We start from the raw sequence: 19,795 nt of genomic DNA on the forward strand, positions 1-19,795 counted from the left end.
TAAACCTCTGCTTATCCCAAGTCACACTGAATTGGCACTATAATTTCCATTTACTTCCCCTTTCAATAAACTTCTAAACTCTGACACATGCCTAAGATTGATTTCTCCAAGAAATTCTGCCTAATCGAATTTTACAAAGCTTGGAGTTGAAAATCAGAGCTAGAGGAAAATCTGAGAACCCCAGGGAACCTCAGCAGCTTTAGCTGAGCACACTATTACATGTTTTTGTCCTCTGCAGGGACCAGACACAGACTTTCACTGCTGGAGTGCAGGTGGGCAGCAAGCTCCAAGGCTCTTCATGATCCCGCCCCTTCCTATTCCTCTGGCCTAATTTCCACCACTTTGACATGGCACAGTATGCCAGAGAAAAGGCATCACCATGCTTTTCTCATGCTTCCCTACCTCACTCTTCCCCTAGCCAACTTCTAGGCAGCTTTTACAATCTAATTCGGACATTCAACTTATCTAGGAGGCCTTCTCTGACCACCATGACCCCAAAGGTTTTAAATATCCCTCCCATGTGCTCCCACAGTTTATTACATAATTCTGTGTTCCTGTGTCTCCTTCCTGTACTAAGCCAGTGGTCCCGGAGGATAGAGACTGGTTTATTTCTGAATTTTCAGCAATTAGCACAGAGCCTGGTACAAGACAAGAACTCAGTGTTTGCTGAAAAATTAATGAATGAGAAAAGTAAGTGTCATCACTGTTTCCATTCGAAAATGAGAATAGTTGGAACGGAAGGGTGCTCGCACAGGTCAGAGCTATCATGTTACTTATGCTCTGCTTAATCAGATCAGAGCAATTATTTGCTCAGAAACTATTAGCACTTCATGGATAAGTATTTAAAGACCTCTTTAAATGCCCTCCAGGCTTGCAGACACCACAATTAGACACCAAAATATCAAACACCTGTAGACCTGCAGACACAGGGGTTGGCCATCAGAATACCTCAACATTCACTGAGGCCAAAGAAGGTTTCTATTTTGGGATGTCCCTGTCCCAATAGAGTTTGCAAATTAATAGGACACTCTTTTCCAGTCAAAAGAAAAGCAAGCAGAAATAAAGCTGGCTTTGCAGCAAATTGCGCAGCGAGTCTACCTTGAGCTAGGGCAACTTGCCTCCTCCCTAGCTACAAGCAAGAATGCTGCCGGGAGGAAGTGGAGTAGGCTGGCGCACCGTGTTCCATATTCTCAACATAGAAACGACACCTCACAGACAGAAGAAACACACTGGCCCGGGACCTGCGTGCGGGGCTCTGAAAAAAGTGCAACTCTTCACATAAGCAGGAAGAGATTACCCATAACTCCCTAAATGCGTATGTGTTAATCAGGTCTAAAGAGTGGCGGGCTTCTCTGCTACCTCTGCCATCCCTCGTGTACCATATGAGGCAAGCTCTTTGGGTCCTGGTACTGGAGAACAGGCGCTGCCACTCGCCTTCCAGGGCCCAGCAGCCTACAGCTCGCAGGGCGCGGGGGCTGCCCCTGCTCTCCCTCCACCTCCACCCGCCGACGGCTCGCGCAGCCGCCCCCTAGCCTGGCCCGGCCCCGCTCCCCTCCACGCTAGGAAAACTCGGGATGCTTCCTGCAGATCTAGGCCTGGGGCCGTCGACGCTGTGGGTTTCGGTTCGGTTTTACTTTACCCTCCTTACTTCCAAATAGGTCTGTTTTTCGCTTTGGGACCTCTGTTGGGGGAAGAAGGTCCTGGGTGCGCCGCGGGCGGCGACGGCGGCGGCGGCCGGGCCGTGCGGCTGCGCGGCGCGCTCGGCCTTGATGGGCGCGCGGCCGCCGCTGCTGCTGCGCGTGCTGTAGAGGCGTGGGGCCACGCCGTCGGCTGGCGGCGCACGCGGGAACTCTTTGAGAGAGCGGCTCAGCGGCTTGGCCTTGCCGTGCGCCTGCGCCGCCGCCTCCAGCTTGTAGGCGCTGCTGCTGCCCGCCGGCGACGTAGCGCTCTTGGGCAGCGGCTGCAGCGGGTGCTCCGGCCGCTCGGCCTCCATGGCGAAGCTGACGGGCCGCAGGAAGCAGATGTCCAGGCTGGACTCGGAGGAGGCGGGCGAGCAGTTCTCGAAGAGGGCCGGAGCCTGGAACGGCTCCTCGTCGTAGGGCGCGGGCAGCGCGAAGATCTCGCCGCCGTACTCGAACTCTTCGTAGGCCGCGGGCACGAAGCCGCGGGCATCGGGCAGGAGCTCGGCCGGGGCGCGCAGGGAGCGCTCCACGTTGCCCAGCGGCTCCGCCGGAGAGGGCTCGAAGTCCATCTCCGGGATGGCCTGCAGGGGCCCGGCCAGCGCCTTCACGTCCTGCTCGGCCGCGCAGAACTGCGTCGGTGCCAGAAGGCTCTCGGGCCGCTCGTGCTTCCTGCCCTCCAGCTCCCAGTCACTGGGCTTCCCGGGCTGCATGCTCTCCATCAGGCTTTGCTGCTGTTGGCTTTTCTTCACTGGGGGCATCAGATGTCTTTAGGGGGAAAACAGAGTACAAAAGAGCTGTGCTTACGGCCGGTTAGTGCAGGCCTCTCGCCTGCCGGCGCCCCTCGGGGCCGCGCTCCGAGGCGCCTGTGCATGCCACCTCCCGAGCTCCACAAACTTCCACTAAGGCGCTCCCACGAACCCCCGTTCCCAGGCGGAGAGTGGACAAGGCAGTCCGTCGAGCGGAGGCCCGAAGGTATTGTCTGAGCTTCTGGGAAATGGCCTGCGGGCCAGGGACTGTCATCACCCCGCGTGGAAGCCCTGACCCTCCTCACCACCTGCGGTGCTCCAAGGCACACCTTCAACTCTCTTCTCTCCCTTGCTTGCCCTAGCAGAGTCATACGAAATAATGGAAAACTCAACTTCTGTTCGACTTGTGGATCTTCACACTCAGAAACAAATTACGTTCCTAGATAAAGTAAACGTGGCATGATCTTGATAACTGTTGAATCTGGATGAGGGCATGTGGAGTTCACTGAACTCTTCTATGTAAATTTGAAATTTTCATAATAAAAATTTTAAAATATTCCTTGTCACTGTAAAGCATGCTATATAATTAATCTCAAACTTCCACCCACAAAGAATTACCAACATGTAAAAGCTGTCACTCGATATGCCCAATTTCATGGAGGGTTTTTGGTTTTGGAGTCATGGGTAATGGATAATTTACACAGTTTACAAACTAGGATAGGGTACCATCAGATGGGATGTCCAGTTGTTCTGGACTTAAATTGACAGATGTAAGTGGACACTGACCAGAAGTGGTTATTCTGCTAGTTTATGTATTCATATTTTAATTCTACCACAAAAATGCATAAAGACTTTGGGAGGCCGAGGCAGACGGATCGCCTGAGGTCAGGAGTTTGAGACCAGCCTGGCCAACATGGTAAAACCCCGTCTCTACTAAAAGTACAAAAATTAGCCGGGCATGGTGGCAGCCTGGCCAACATGGTAAAACCCTGTCTCTACTAAGTACAAAAATTAGCCGGGCATGGTGGCAGGCGCCTGTAATCCCAGCTAGTCGGGAGGCTGAGGCAGGAGAATCCCTTGAACCTGGGAGGCGGAGGTTGCAGTGAGCTGAGATCATGCCGTTGTACCTCGGTCTCAAAAAAAATAAAAACAATGCAAATATAAATGCTAAAACCAATATCTTACTCTGGTGGTCTGAAAATGAAAATTAGGTCTCACGTTAACATGTGAAAGAGTGAAACAAAATATTGACCTCATTTGAATTCTCTTTTAACTTGGAAGAAAGATTGGGGGTTTTACTTTCCATACGCAGAGTGCAGTGGCAGCCATATTGTTGAGTCTGGGTATAATCTCTAGGGGTTTCATATTTTGGCTCTATTTGTTGCATTTCAAAGAAGATGAAGTTTTGTAACTGCCTCAAGAGTTGAAGTGATCCATGAAGTAAATATCTACTTTCTGCCTCTCTTCCCACTTTCTACACCTGTCCCTTAACATTAGTGCCTTCCTCTGGGACCCAAGAATCGGGTTGGCTGCTTGGTTGGCACATATAAGCCTGATGGGGAAAGGGGATGGAGGAATCTAGGCTGCCCTGCTAACCCGCACAGACTGGCTGGGTCCCAAAGGCATTGGCATTAACCTTGCCACAGCAACAGGTGCTTACGTGACGGCAGGGCCAGAACTGGGAGCAGAAGGGTAGGGTTGCAGCAACTCTTCTGAGTGGATCCCAGTGTCACGGACAGCCTCAGGACCTGCAGTGGGGGAAGCATCTTGCCCAGCATTGGCACACTGGGAAGCCAGCCCTTTGTACAGCTTCGCCATGGATGACCTAACAGAATGGAAGTAACAGTTCTCAGGTTGTACAGTGGCAAACTGGCTCTCTGAACACGTATTATGCCAAAAAAGATAGAGAGATGTCTCAGATAAAGTTTGCTGTGAAGGCCTCTATCTCCAGGGGCCTTTGCAAACTAAGTTGCTTTGCTTAATAGGGTGCAAGCTGGCAGGACTAGGGAAGCTGATTCACTGGCTGAAAAGAGCTTGGGGGAAGGGGTTGGGGGTATGGATAGACAGCTTCCATAACAGGAACCCTGGCCTGGGAGACAGCATCTTTTTCTGGTCTGCGGCTTCCACAGAAATGGTTGTTTTCCTCCACAGGAGTTGGGATGAAATTGAAGGAAATCCAGGTCATTAGGAAGCTGTGCTGTGGGTTGCTTCTGTTCCCTCCGAAGCTCAGATCCTCCTTAATCCACGCTTCCTATTTCTCCCTAATATAAAACCTATCTGAAATTCCTCTCCCTTATTTGCTTTATTTTTATCCATATCACATATCACCATCTTATTTATTTGTTCACTGTCCAACTCTAAAAAGGAAACTCCATGTGGCAAAGATTTGGTTGGGGCCATTTTGTTCCTTTCACTATATTCAGTGCATGGAACAGTGCCTGACACACAATAGGTGCTCAATAAATATCTGTTGAATTAATAAAGAAAACTATGTTGTGGCCTTTTAACTGCAGTTTTGAACCAGGCAAGTTTAGGGCAGTTGAACTATTTTTGAGGTGGTTAGCAACATGGGATGAGAGGGGGTCTATGTAAGCAGTAGAGTGAAGTGTTTTTTTTGCTAAAATAATTTCCACTGGGTAGTCAGTGTCTTGCTCCTATAACCAGTCTGACTAGCTCTTTCTCTCCCCTTCTCTCTTTCCTTCTACCTCCCACCACTGCATTTCAGGTACTTAACACACAACGTGGTTACTTGTGAAAGACACCCATAGTAACTGGTCTTCAACCCTCTAGACCACACCATCAGAACCTTACTTCTTGAGCTTTTTCCGTTTCTGAATAAGCAAATCTTCATTGCATTGAAACAGCAGGGTGTAGTGTGAGATAAATACTCGGAGGCGCTGGACACACACCAGTAGTAGATAATAGTCAGGGTGCTCCTGCTCTGTGAACTTCAGGACGTTCTGGATGGAGGGGAAAAGGAAGTAGCATTGCATAATCAGCATGAAAATTTGTTTTTTCTCTTCTGCACCTCACCTTGATCTATTGTGGGAGATTCATAGCCATTTAATCAAAACAATGAACAATACACATGACCCCCATCTAATTATACGCTGAAAGGTCAAACTGGCTGCTCTCTATCATACCAACGGAAAATAAGTCACTATCGTACCTGTTTGAGTTGAATGTGAACATAAAATAATTTCATCTGAAAAGTTAGAAGCATCTCCTAATTGGACCTCTGAAATAATAGCGGCATTCTAACAATTACTGTCTATAAGTAGTGCCTTAACTCAAAAGAACCAGACCAATGATGAGAACGTCAGGCATCAAGGCAGGCGAGGGAGGGGGATGTTTATGATCAAGCCTGGTGGCCCCTTCTGTTACATTCCCCGCTGTGCTGTAGTGGAACATGCCTAGGACTTGGATTTGGGAAAGCTAAAATGTATCGAGTACTTCCTATTGCCAGGTAGTAAGCCCTTTATGTATATTATCTCATTTAATTGTTACCGCAACATGCTTAAATAGGTACCATTATAAACTCCATTTAACAAGTAAGGAAATCGAGGTACGAAGAAGGTAAATGATCTTCATCAGGTCACACATCTAGTAAATAATGGAGGCAAGATTTGAACTCAAGTCAGAGAGTAGAACCAGGGCTTGTTTGCCATATTCTACTATTTGCAAAACCTGGGTTTCAGTCCTAGTTTTTTTTACCTACTAGGTGTGTTAACTTGGATAAATTGTTAACTTATTTGGCCTTGCATTTTCTCTTGTAAAACATGACAACAATAATACCTATTTCATGGGATTGTTGAAAGGATTAAGTAAGATCATTATTGTGAGAAAATGCTTTTAGGATCTAAAGCTATATACAATTGAAAGTCTTTTCAGGGCACGGGTGGTGGCTCACACCTGTAATCCCAGCACTTTGGGAGGTGAGGCGGGCAGATCACCAGGAGATCGAGACCATCCTGGCTAACACGGTGAAACCCCATCTCCACTAAAAACACAAAAATTAGCCGGGTGTGGTGGTGGGCGCCTGTAGTCCCAGCTACTCCGGAGGCTGAAGCAGGAAAATGGCATGAACCCGGGAGGCGGAGGTTGCAGTGAGCTGAGATCGTGCCACTGCACTCCAGCCTGGGCGACAGAGTGAGACTCCATCTCAAAAAATAAAAATAAATAAATAAATAAATAAGCCAGGCATGGTGGCAAGCGCCTGTAGTCTCAACTACTCAGGAGGCCGAGGTGGGAGCATTGCTTGAGCCTGGGAGGTTGATGCTGCAGTGAGCCAAGATCAAGCCAAGATCACACCACTGCACTCCAGCCTGAGCAACAGAGCCAGACCCTGTCTCAAAAAAAAAAAAAAAAAAAAAAGTCTTTTCAATATTGATACTTTGATACTGGACTACTGGACTACTTCTACCTGAAATTAATCCCAAGCATTTCTAAGATGCTTTCATTGAATTACTTAAGAAGATCAGTCAGCAATTAAACCAGAACAGGTGGGTGGTGGGAAGAAGAGGGTCTGGTGGGGGTTAGTGAACCTCTCTTTCAACTCTTCTTCCTCCAGGATATCACAAGTCCTGCAGGAAATTGATGTGAAGACATCAGCTCATCATCTTCATGCCTCTTCTGTGACATAAAGCTTAAGCATGGCATGGTAGAACCTTGGACCCATGCCAAAAGAAAGTAGTCAGGATAGCAGTTAAGTGAACAGGTTAGATGGATATTTAGATGTCAGGTGGCGGCATTTAGATAGCCGTAAAAACCAAAATGGAAAGAACTGGATGAGGTGCTTAGAATCTAGCAGGAGTGGTTCTAGAAAGATCCTGGATCAGCTGAGGTGGAAGTTGCTGGTAAGTAAAGATAGAACTTCAGAGGTAAGCATCATGAGCTGAAAATTTTTAGAAATAAAGATTTTAGGCTGGCTGCAGCGGCTCACACCTGTAATCCCACCACTTTGGGAGGCTGAGGCGGGCAGATCACTTGAGGTCAGGAGTTCAAGACCAGCCTGGCCAACATGGTGAAACCCCATCTCTACTAAAAATACAAAAATTAGCTGGGCATGGTGGCACATGCCTGTAGTCCCAGCTACTCGGGAGGCTGACGCAGAAGAGTCACTTGAACCCAGGAGGCAGAGGTTGCAGTGAGCCTAGATCACACCACTGTACTCCAGCCTGGGTGACAGAGCAAGACTCTGTTTCAAAAAAAAAAAAAAAAAGGTTTTAGCTCATACCACAGGGTATTATGGGTTATCAGGTAATCATAACAATCTAAATAAACACTTCTTAGAAATATTAATGATTCTTGAGGCTTTACAGTATTTCTCAGTTGGGAGCCAAAACCAATAATTATTTAGCATGCAAATCAGTTTGGTGGCTTTCCCACCCATGCCTACCTGCAGATGTATCAGATATTCAGGGATGCGCTGGACTATGTGAAAAAACAACGTGTAGATGTCAGACTTAATCTCTTCATCACCCTGAATGAAAGAAAGGTCAAGTTACTCTTCAGTGTTCCTCCAGCTGTGGCAGCAGAACCTCGAATCAGTCCCACCAGGGTAGGAAGGGTTTCCTCCCAGAGCATTTTCTTCCCAGAGATTGTCATAGAGCATTGATCTCTCATAGGAGAGGCCACATGTTCAGGGACATGCCCTAGGAGACAGCTCTTCTCCCTCAGGGAGCATATCATATACTTATTTTGAATCCACCCAAATTTCCAAACTACCCTCTCCTTCCACTCAGCGCAGTTCCAGACAGAAGCGGGCACTCAATGAACTATATTTTAGCTGAATTAATTCATTAAGACTCTCCAGCAAGTAATCATGACAATGGTGTAGTAACAGGCTCTAAGGGAGACTTGGCGCTTCAGGACAATGGAAAAGGGAGTGTCATTAGAACCTAGTTAGCTGGCCTGGCCGCAGAAAACATGCTGCACTTTCTCTGTGTCCCTTCCTTTTCCTTCTCTTCTCTTTCCCAGATATTTGCTGAAAGCTAACATGGTAGGCATTATACTGGGTTGGGAGTAGTGGGGGGTTGAAGTAGAAACTTAGTAAGACAGAACCTCTCATCTCTTGTGAAATTTGATTAACTGTTAGTGTTGGGGCTTCTGATACTGTTTTTTCCTATTGATCTGAAATAACTAAGTTGTTATAGATGTGTATGTGCTTACTGAGCACCTAATGTATCATTGCAGTAGCAATACTTCAAGCAACATGACTAGAGCCACCTTATCTTATAAACTGACAAAGGATGACTGAAGTTTAATATTCAGATTCACATCTTCTGAGACTGGAAAAAAACCCACCACATACAGCATGTAAGCTGCAGCCTGGAGATCTCTGCATAGAATGCCCATTATAGAACTATAGTTTGTCTATAGTTCCAATGGAATGGAACAGAGGGTCAGTAAGGCAGGGAGAGGACCAACACAATGGCACTGATCCTCAAGTGAGTTCCTTTAATGTCAGGTAGTGGTATTAGTGGCTGTGTTCAGGCCATTCCCCAGCCTAGAAAGCACAGTGCATGCGCTGTATTGACTGGGTGGATGAGCAACATCATATGATGCCATGTGCAGATGAAGGATAGCATATATATGGCGTTAACTCACCTCTTTCAGGACTACAACATGAACCAATGAGATGCACTCAGGCAGGTCCCTTAGGTAGGCAACATAATAATCCAAGAAATTATTCTTTAAAACAAACACAAAAATGCATGGTAAGAACCTGAAAACAGGATCTATAATATTTTTATAGAGTCATATATGTAAAAGAAGAGTACTTTGCAGAGATTATCTTATTCATTTAATATGTTCTTCATTTTATATATTTTGAGGCTTTAAAAAATTAATCTTAGATCGGGCGCGGTGGCTCATGCCTGTAATCCTAGCACTTTGGGAGGCCAAGGCAGGTGGATTGCCTGAGCTCAGGAGATCGAGACCAGCCTGGGCAACACGGTGAAACCCCATCTCTACTAAAATACAAAAAATTAGCCAGGCATGATGGCAGGTGCCTCTAATCTCAGCTACTCAGGAGGCTGAGGTAGGAGAATGGCATGAACCCGGGAGGCAGAGCTTGCAGTGAGCCGAGATTGCGCCACTGCACTCCAGCCTAGGGGACAGAGTGAGACTCCAGCTCAAAAAAAAAAAAATGTATCTTAAAAAAAATTTTGGTTTTAAGGTAAACATTCCTACCGCTTTGGAATCAAAACTCAGCATCCCCTCCCTAATGAGAGAAAGTGAAATAATGAAACCAGGGAGGAGGGAGGTTCATGTAAGTTGAAAATATATTTTTTTAGTCATTTAACAATAAAAATGTAACTTTTATTTTTGTAATTCCGTTTCATTTCAGTCAATCATGTACGTCCAGATGAGGGACTCTGCCCATCCCACTTCATGTCATCCAGATCAGTAGTTCACAACATTTTCTAGTAATTGCATATTTCCACTAATTGCATATTTATCTATGCATTATCCCCTTAGGAAAATCATTCTCAGCTTCTAAAGTTATAATAATTCTCAGCTAAAGGAAGCATACTGAACACAAGTGAGTAAAAATGATATTAGAGGATATTAGTACATTATATGCACTCTAGTATGTAGAAGAAAATAATTTGTAAACTTTGTATTGTTATCCACAGTTGAGCATAATTGATACACAGAAATTGATTTCAGGCAAAGTCTGGCTTGCAGACCAATTTTAATTAGCCCACACAGTCTTTTAAAAATAAGAAAATTTCCCACAAAATTCTGGATTTCCAGCTTTTCTTAAAATATCAGAAGCTCTGGCAACTCTAGTCCTTTTTTCCTCCATAATGATTGGATAAAGCTGAGTAGCTATTCCTTGTAGAACAACACAGCTGCTCCACTGCAGCTCACACTTCACACCAGTCCATACTGTGTTCACTTCACTCATTTATGCCACTGTCTGGCCCTGTAGGCATTTGAGTTTGCAGCCTCTGGCTTGGATCATATTTTCTTTGTAGGATATTATAGAGATTGCAAAATTCAAGATAATAGCCACCCATCACATTTTTAAAAAAATCTCCAAGGAATGAAAATTGTGTGTGAAAATACACATGTATATACAAACTCTCATGTGTATATATATATGCATGTGTGTGTATATATCTCATGTGTGTATATATATATTTGTGTATATATACACAGATGCATATATATTTGTGTATATATATACACAGATGCATATATATACATGTTTTAATGTATATATACTTTTTTTAAATTTAATAAAGACAGGGTCTTGCTGTGTCGCTCAAGCTAGTTTTGAAGTCCTGGGTTCAAACAATTCTCCTGCCTCAGCCTCCCAAAGTGTTGGGATTACAGGCACGAGCCACCACACCCGGCCCACAAATACATATACATACATTTATATAAAAACACACACACAATACATACACACATCCACATGCGTATTCAATGGAGGCAGTTATAGTACAGTGGAAAGTTATGAACTAGAAGTCAGAAGACCTAACTTAGGGCTCTGAAAGTCACACATCTCCAACTACCTAGCTAGCGGGGTGATTTCAGCAGGGCTTTTAAATCTCTCTGAATCATTCCATGATCTGTATGTAGAATGAGAAAGTTAGACTAGATCTCAGTGGTTCTAGCTGTGAAATTCACTGCTTCTAGATTCTCTATTAAGAGAAGTAGACAAATGAGACACAAATCCGTATAAGTAAAATGTATAGAGGGGCAGAAAAAACCTTACCTCGTCATTTGTTAACTTAAGGAATAAATCTCCAAGAACGCCTTGGCGTGGCCACTTCAGGACCCTTTCCTGCAGTGCGTGAAGCAGATCCAGGTGCTGCTGGACGAGGTACCGTAAAGAGCCAGGGAAGAGGCTTGAAACAGAATAGAGACGGAATCACACAAACAAGGTGTAGAGAAGAAAGGACCCTACAAAAATACATGCAGCAGGGCCCATTCTCCCAGCCATCCAACATACTGTGAGTCACAGGCCTGCATTTAGGATTTTTTAAAGTTTTTCATTGCACACCTAATAGCAGATATCCCGACTACAAAAAAACAAAACAAAACAAAACAAAAACCTTTACTAATGGCTTCTATACAAGTGTGTATTGAACTAATAAAGAGGCCTGGCATGCCACACCTGTAATCCCAGCACTTTGGGAGTTGGGCGGATCACCTGAGGTCAGGAGTTCGAGACCAGCCTGGCCAACATGGTGAAACCCCATCTCTACTAAAAATACAAAAATTAGCTGGGCATGGTGGCGTGCACCTGTAATTCCAGCTACTTGGGAGGCTAAGGCAGGAGAATCACTTGAATCCGGGAGGTACAGGTTGCAGTGAGCTGAGATCACGCCACTTCACCCCAGCCTGGGTAACAAAGCGAGACTCTGTCTCAAAATAAATAAATAAATAAATAAATAAATAAATAAAATACAAATAAATAAAGAGCACATCACTTGAAAGACCTTTTTACATGCTCATTTAAACGACACGCAGTGGAAATTCTAAGGGATACCTTTTTCAATGTTTTAGAGCTATTCCTATTTGATGTGCAAAATAGTCTATTCTAATTAGTGTTGTAGATGCAGCACTGAGGTGGCATCTACATGACCATTCTCAGCTACCAGTAGGAGACTGCTATTTAGGTAAGTAGGAAAATTTGTTTAAAGTTGGCAACTAAAAAGCTCAGGGAGTTGTAGGGTATCAGAGGGTTTCTTTTTTCCTTTTCTTTAGTTTCTAAGAGGAATACTGGGCCAGGACAGTCTTGTCTGGGTAGGCTATTAATACAGTTTGGATGTGTGTCCCTGCCCAACTCTCATACTGAAATGTAACCCCAGTGTTGGAAGTGGGGCTTGGTGAGAGGTGATTGTATCATGAGGGTGAATTTCTCGTGAATGGTTTAGCACCATCCCTTTTGGTACTGTCCCACCAAGTGATTGTGATAGTGAGTGAGTTCTCATGAATTCTGGCTGTTTAAAAGTGCGTAGCGCCTCCCGTCTCTCTGTCTTGCTCCTGCTGCGCCCTGTGACATGCCTGCTTCCCCTTCGCCTTCCACCATAATTGTAAGTTTCCTGAGGCCTCCTCAGAGGCTGAGCAGATGCCAGCATCTTGCTTCCTGTACAGCCTGCAGAACCGTGATCCAATTAAACCTCTTTACTTTACAAATTACCCAGTCTCAGGTATTCTTTATAGCAATGTGAGAACGGCCTAACACAGCTACTGACCAGGCCTGGCTTGCTACTCCCTGGAATTTTACAAAGCACTTTTTCTACCCTTCCATCCCTCTCTTCTCCATCTTGCAATGTACCTCCTTTTTTCTTTTTTTTCCCTTTTTCAGAAGTAAGGAAGGGAAGAAGGGAGATGTCAGAGAAGGGTGGGGTGGAGAGGAGAGATAGAGAATCATGGGAGGAAGAGGAAGGGGGACTAGCTGGGTAAGAGTGATGTGATTAGAGGCCTATAGAAAAGAGGAAGAAAAAAATAAAAAGAAGCAGAGTTTTCTTGGGTTACAGCAAGGATTGGAGCTCTAACTTGGTGACTTAAGGTAGGTTCCTTTATGCTTTCAGCACCGCAAGTTTAACAAACAGAAAAGAGATGGTCTGGTTGATCTGAACTTACTTGAATATTTCCCCAGGGTCAAATGAGAGTAAACTCGTGGACAACTGGGGTGCTTTCCCAACAAGCAAACCTTTGTTGGAACAATAGGAAGGATGCCAGATCGAGAGGAGGTTTTTTTCAACTCATTTCCAAGCAAAGCAAAGTGACCTCTGTGACTGTAGCTCAGAGGAGACACACAAACACGAGAATAGGGTACCTAGCCCCCTGTGAAAGGATATGAGGAAGACTTCCACTCCCATCTTCCACTCCCTCCACCTCCTGTGCCTGGATCCCCTACAGGTACAAAAGAGGAGAGGCCTCCTGACCTGAGCGCTTACAATGGAACAGTGGGTTTAGGAGATCAAAGAAATCCCTGTCCAGATCAGAGGGGAATTTGGAGGGGTAGCTAGGGGGTATACTGACTGGGAGAAGACCATAAACCTGATGGAGAAAAACACAACTGATTGTACTGAAAGTGTAAAATGCTGCACCAGCCAAAGATCTAGGTGCAAAAGATTTCTTCCTACCCAGTGGTTGTAAATGACTTTGTGTAATAGTCCTGGTGTGACCCTGGAAGATATTAGGGCACCATGGGAAGATCTGACTTTGTGAAGAATTGTCCATATATGTATATAAAATGTCTTGGTTTCCTTCATTCCCCTCCCTCCCTCCCTCCCTCCCTCCCTCCCTCCCTCCCTCCCTCCCTCCCTCCCTTTCTTCCTCCCTTCCTCTCTCCCTCCCTCCCTCTCTCCTTCCCTTTCTTCCTTCCTTCTCCCTTTCTTTCTAGAGAGCTGCATTCTGCTACACTGTGGTCAATGTACTTGGAGAATGGGAGAGCTGGTACCAATCTCCTCCTGGACTGCCCACCGGGATGACTGTTTGAGATTTCAGGGTGGGGTTGGAGAAGGCTAAGGCCTCCATCAAGTATTGTGCAAGCACATAAGTTACATGAAAAACAATGACCTACAGTGGATTCTATACGAAACATTGAAAACGGGCTTTAAATCTTTTAAAAAAATTTAACAAGGGTATTATTTGAAATTAGGGAGGAGTGTGAGATCAGAAGAAAGACAGCAAAGGGAGAAAGATGGCAAGTACAGCCACACTTAACCTGTTTCACTCTTTTGCCTGGCGCCAGACCTGACGCCCAGAAGCAACTTTTTCATGAAGACGAAGTATTCAGAGCTCAGCTTTTTTTTTTTCCTATTCCTTACTGGGATGAAATTTTGGCAACATTAGTAGTTTATTATTTCTAAAGCCTTCAAAGTTTTTATCTCCTAACAATATAGTACTTAATCAATGAGGGAAATACACTAAAAGCAAGAAAGAAAAATCCAGTTATAGTTTGAGGTTAATAACTTAGCTTTTGTCAGCCCAGAATGAGGCCAAAATAACTCCTGAGCTTGGCAGTAGCAGGTTCCCGCCACCCTGGATGGGCATGATCATTAAACGTGTGCCACCTGGTGGTGATCTGTAGCACGAAGCTTGTTGAGCTCTTGGTGGACACAGCACTGGAGTTTAGTTTACAAGGCTAATTGACAATCCTGCTGAGCTGATCACTGCTCCCTCCATAAGTGTTCAGACAGAACTGTGATCCTGAGGCTGTGGCTCTACCTAGGTGAGTCAGAGCCAAAAAGCCCAGAACTCCAACTTCTGTGATCCTTCGACAAATGACAGCCTGGGCAACAGAGCAAGACACCGTCTTTATAATAAACTGAAAAAGTAGCTGTTAGTGGTATGATGTATAAGAGCACAGGGTGGCTCATGCCTGTAATCCCAGCTGGGATGCTGAGGTGGGAGGATCACTTGAGCCCAGAAGTTTGAGGCTGCAGTGAGCTGTGACTGGGCCGCTGCACCCTTCTCCAGCCTGGGCGACAGACAGAGACCCTGTCTCTAAACAAAACAAACAAATGAATCATAGCCCTCAAGTTCTGCCCAGGTTTCAGCCAGCAGCAATGTGCCCCTGCAACTTCCAGCCCTTTCAGCCAGGGGCACGGCTGGCTTCAAACAGGCTGAGGAAGCTCTTGAGTGACTCACTTTTCTTTAGGAAAAACCTAAGGTTTTATTTAATAGGTTGGAGAAGATGTGGCCACCTCAGGCTTGAATGTCAAGTTGTACTTGCAGTGGAGGTTATTTGCATCCCAGCTTACTTTCCAATGGGGTAAAAAGTGCTGAAGGTTTGTGGTTTGTGATGGGAAAGTTAGTAAATGTTAATATGCTTATTTTCATCTTTGCATGGAGAAAAATGCCGATAGGGAAAAGGAACAATCTCATTCTGCTTTGTATTTCCTTCAGCTGGTCTATTTAAAGTACACACAAAGGCTGGGCACAGTGGCTCACACCTGTAATCCCAGCACTTTGAGAGGCTGAGGTGGCTAGATCACTTGAGGTCAGGAGTTCGAGACCAGCCTGACCAAAATGGTGAAACCTAATCTCTACTAAAAATATAAAAATTAGCTAGGCATGGTGGTGTGTGCCTGTAATCTCAGCTACTCAGGAGGCTGAGGCAGGAGAATCACTTGAACCCGGGAAGTGGAGGTTACAGTGAGCCGAGATAATGCCACTGCACTCCAGTCTGGGCAACAGAGTGAGATCCTGCCTCAAAAAAATAAAGAAAGAAATAAAGTACACACAGAGGTTTCAGGAAAGCTTTAAAGAAGAAAGATAATGAGTGGAGGAGGATAATGAAAATCTAACCCTAAAATAGGAAAACGGCAGTACCACCAAGCTCAGAACCAGAGACTTCATATTCAGTACTAACGAAGAGGGTGGGGTTGAAGCTTTTCTCTGCTTGGTCCATGCAAAGAAAAAAGGTTAGTCTAGCAAATAACTAACATGAATAGCATTATCGCAGATATCTTGAAATAACTATGATCTTACTTTCATAGAGGATTGTATGATAGCTTTAATTTTTCAATCTCGTAGGATTTGAGGGAGAGATCTACTCCTTCCTCCCAGTGATGGGTCATAAGAGAACAATTTAGAAAAATAGGAAGTGGCAGCAAGTCAATAAGGGCCTTCTCTTTATCTACCCAAATCTTCTGCAGGGTCTGGTCTCTCCCCTATGACCTCCCGCCTGCTGGAGGCTTGCAACAAGGGCTAGACAACATATCTAGCAGACTTAACAAATCAACTGAGATCTGAAGTAAAAACGTACAGGCTGTTCAAGAGGGAAGACTGAATTTTGAAATAGGAAGAGACAACTGTATGCTTCTGGCTCTCTGAGAAACTTTACACATTGCTGTTAATGAAGCCAGTGACTTTGGGGAAGTGGTATGATGTATAAGAGCACACACTACAGGGTCGGGCAGGCTTGCGTTTGAATCCTGGCACTAATTGGTTCTGTGGCTTTAAGCTTCTCTGGGCCTTAGTTCCTTCGTCTGTAAGGTAGGGGTCACAGGGTTCTGCTAAATATTTCGTGAAGTTACGAATCAAGTGCCTAGCAGAGCAGCTGCTTACTACTCCCTTCCACAGTAAACAGTTTTCTCTTTTCCCTGACTTACCCCGCCTCCCCAGATTTTCAGACTAAGAAGAGACGCTGCTGGCTTAGAATTTTCTATGTGGAAGCAAAGCCACACCAAAGGGTACACCGCCTTTAGATTTCATTCCCATAAACTGAGTAGGTCTTTGGCAACAGCAAGACAGCTGGAGCCCATAGAGACTTCCAGAGGCCTGCAGCGCAGCTGGGAGGGTCAAGGAGGGGGAACTGGAACGGCCAGATAGGGAAGGAAGGATGGCTGAGAATCTAGGCAGTATCTGAGAGGTGAGGCCCAGTCCAGATGGTCACAGCTTTAGCTGGGTCACCTTAGCCTTTCTGTTCTTGTTGCTTCATATTTGGTTTACCTCTGTTTTGTAGTAAAATAACTCTTGAAAATAGGCCACTCGTGGGTTTGTCAGGGAGTAGTGCCTCACTCGGTCATTTAGGTAGGAGGGCAGCATGTGTTTTGAGTGTATTGTTGGCAGCCACCAAGTCAAATAGATTTGGGGGGATGGTAAGGAGCAAGAAAATATAATTAGGGGCTTCCCTGGGTAGATTCAGAATTTATGAACCACCAGTGTATATTACCCAATGGAATGTTTAAAGTAATAATGCCACATACGTCCACAGTAGTCCATAATCCAGACTTTCCGTTCTTTTGGATTGGCCTTTTCCTCAATTTTTCTGGATTATTATATATTCATTACATTAATCTTTTTCACCAAGTCTTACTTTCCTCCTTCCTGCTTTCTCTCAACATAGAGGGAAACAGAAAAAAATCTAGACTATGAACAGATATAGGTGGAGTGTTGCGACATTGGGAAAGCGTGCTGTTACAACAGGTGGCAGACCCTATGAGCACACACACACACACACACACACACACCCATGCATTACCCAGTACCATAAGATCACCCACATGAATAATAAGGCCCAGGTCCAGAGTTATATCAGCCCTGTATCATTTCTCTAATGGCCACTGAGTGCTTCGGTTTGCCACACATTCATTCTCTTGCGCTTCTAAGAGACCTGTGACCCATGGGGACTCCATGCAGATGGCAACAGAGACCAACACCTCCCTCACTGTAGCATTTGTTCCCCCTTTAAGTTTTTAAAAGACATGTTAGAGACCCTGAAGGCCCAGGAGACTATACTCATTTTCTTACATTGATGAAAATCTAAGTTTAACACTTGCCAGGGGTTCCCTATTGCTATGATCTAAATGTGTCCCCCAAAATTCATGTGCTGGAAACTTAACCCCCAATGCAACAGTACTGGGAGATGGAGCCTATGGTGGGTGTTTAGGTTGTGAGAGCTCCGCACTATGAATGGATTATTGCCACTACAAAAGGGGCCTGAGGGAGTGGGTTCTCCTGCTCTCTCCTGATCTTCTGCCATGTAAGGCTGCAATGTTCCTCCTCTCTGGAAGACACAACAACAAAGTGCCATCTTGGAACCAGAGATTCAATCTGCCAGCACCTCGATCTTAGACTCCCCAGTCTCCAGAATTGTGAGAGAATAAATTTCTGTTCATTAAAAGTTATCCAGTCTACGATATTCTGTCATAGCAGCACAAAGTGAACCGAGACATCTGCCATCACTGCCTCTTCTCTTTTCAAAGACTATTTCTGGAACTCTTTATAGGCCCCAGAAATCCCAAAGTGGAAACAATAAACCACTTACCTTAAATCCTAATCAATCTGAAAAGCAAAGGCAATGAGTGCATGGATACCTTCTCTCTTTGGAATTCCTCTTTCCATCTGACCCCTGGAATGTGGCTTTTATCTTCAAGATCAGAGAGATGTTAATGACATATTTTCTTTCAGATTCAAGCAGTTCCAGGGCCACAGTCTGTCTTTTAGCTTTAGAAACAAACCAAAGAGGACTTGATATTAACCATTTCTTCCTAAAATCCCATTAAATGCAAGCAATAAAAGTGATAAAAGGATATTGAAAGCAATAAAAAAAAAACCATCTGCAAGTTTTTGAAAGGTAGAAAGCAGAATGGAGGCGCAGTAATTCATTCAGCAGAGCAAAGGGCACAAAGTCTTGGTGTCCCCATCTGCAGCTGGAAAATCTGCTGAGAAGCATCTGGAAAGCTCAAGGATTGGAGACACCAGGGGCAATATAGATAGTGCAAATAAGGGACAATGCTGAAAGCAGGAGCAATCATTGAAAGTATACATATGGGGCAATTGAACCTCCAGATCCTCACCCCCATACCAGATGGCTTCCTCACTTCCTCCCCATGGCAAACAAGAAAAATGAAACTAGAGAAGCCCTGGTTTCTGGGATCTGCGCTAAAGACTTTAGACATAGTAGAGTTCAGATGCTAAAATGAAAACAAAGGGACTCAGGGAAGGCTTCATACTGAACAGTGAGATTTCCCTCAGCCTCCTTCCCCTGTAGATCCCAGAGTGCCAGAAGCCAGGTTTAAACTCTTCAGGCAGGAGATTGGAGGGTCTTCCACTTGAGAAACTGAACTGCCCAAGGGAAAAAGATCCACAGACACTGACACAAAGAGGTCAGCTATCAGCCGGACATGGTGGCTCATGCCTGTAATCCTAGCACTTTGGGAGGCCAAGGCGGGTAGATCACCTGAGGTCAGGAGTTCGAGACCAGCCTGGCTAACATGGCAAAACCCCATCTTTACTAAAAATACAAAAATTAACCAGATGTGGTGGCACACGCCTGTAATCCCAGCTACTCGGGAGGCTGAGGCAGGAGGATTGCTTGAACCCAGGAGGCGGAGGTTGCAGTGAGCTGAGATCACGCCCTTGCACTCCAGCCTGGGTGACAGAGCAAGACTCTGTCTCAAAAAACAAAAAGAGGTCAATTATCAAAAGTTAATTTGCCATCTGATTAGCCTGTCTATAATGAAGCCCACTGATTGACAAGCTCGGTCAATACAAAATTTCCAGAGTTTTTCTAAGAGCTCTTTCTTACATACATTTAGCTAAGGATGCTCATACATTTGCATAAAGCTTATACTATAAAAGAATGAGAAGAAAAAAGCATATACACGTATTTTTTTTATAAGGAGGGGGGACCCTGAAGAAACAGAGACAATGCAGGATACAAAAGAATAAAAATTTTTAATCTTACAATTCATATTCTCAAAGAAATATAAGAAACATATTCCAGTCATTTAACAACTGCAGGATGCTATTTTTAAAAAGAGAGGCTAATTTTTAAAAAGGAGAAACTTTTAAACATTGCTTAAAAGATAGAAAAAATTAAAAGGGTAGAAGATGAAGAAAAGAAATCTCCCTTTCTTAAAAAAAAAAAAAAAAAGATAAGAG

The 19,795-nt window shown here is 44.8% G+C and overlaps 1 protein-coding gene across 13 annotated transcripts in view; it reads right to left on the reverse strand.

Annotated features, from left to right (window-relative positions):
- Positions 1–19,795, reverse strand: part of ARHGEF33 (Rho guanine nucleotide exchange factor 33) — a 141,504-nt gene that overhangs the window by 68,796 nt on the left and 52,913 nt on the right. For 10 of the 13 annotated variants that reach the window (XM_034952980.2, XM_055108037.1, XM_024927643.5 and 7 more), the window contains 7 exons: positions 18,226–18,355; positions 11,160–11,292; positions 9,038–9,121; positions 7,827–7,910; positions 5,240–5,388; positions 4,089–4,253; positions 1,640–2,447 (listed from right to left, as the gene is read on the reverse strand). In XM_034952980.2, the coding sequence (XP_034808871.1) occupies positions 1,640–2,447; positions 4,089–4,253; positions 5,240–5,388; positions 7,827–7,910; positions 9,038–9,121; positions 11,160–11,292; positions 18,226–18,355 (1,553 nt within the window). The remainder of the gene's footprint in view (positions 1–1,639; positions 2,448–4,088; positions 4,254–5,239; positions 5,389–7,826; positions 7,911–9,037; positions 9,122–11,159; positions 11,293–18,225; positions 18,356–19,795) is intronic. The other 3 variants (XM_055108038.1, XM_034952975.2, XM_055108039.2) reach the window with 1 other exon arrangement.

This window comes from Pan paniscus, chromosome 12 (genome assembly GCF_029289425.2).
Source record: "Pan paniscus chromosome 12, NHGRI_mPanPan1-v2.0_pri, whole genome shotgun sequence".
NCBI lineage: Eukaryota > Metazoa > Chordata > Mammalia > Primates > Hominidae > Pan > Pan paniscus.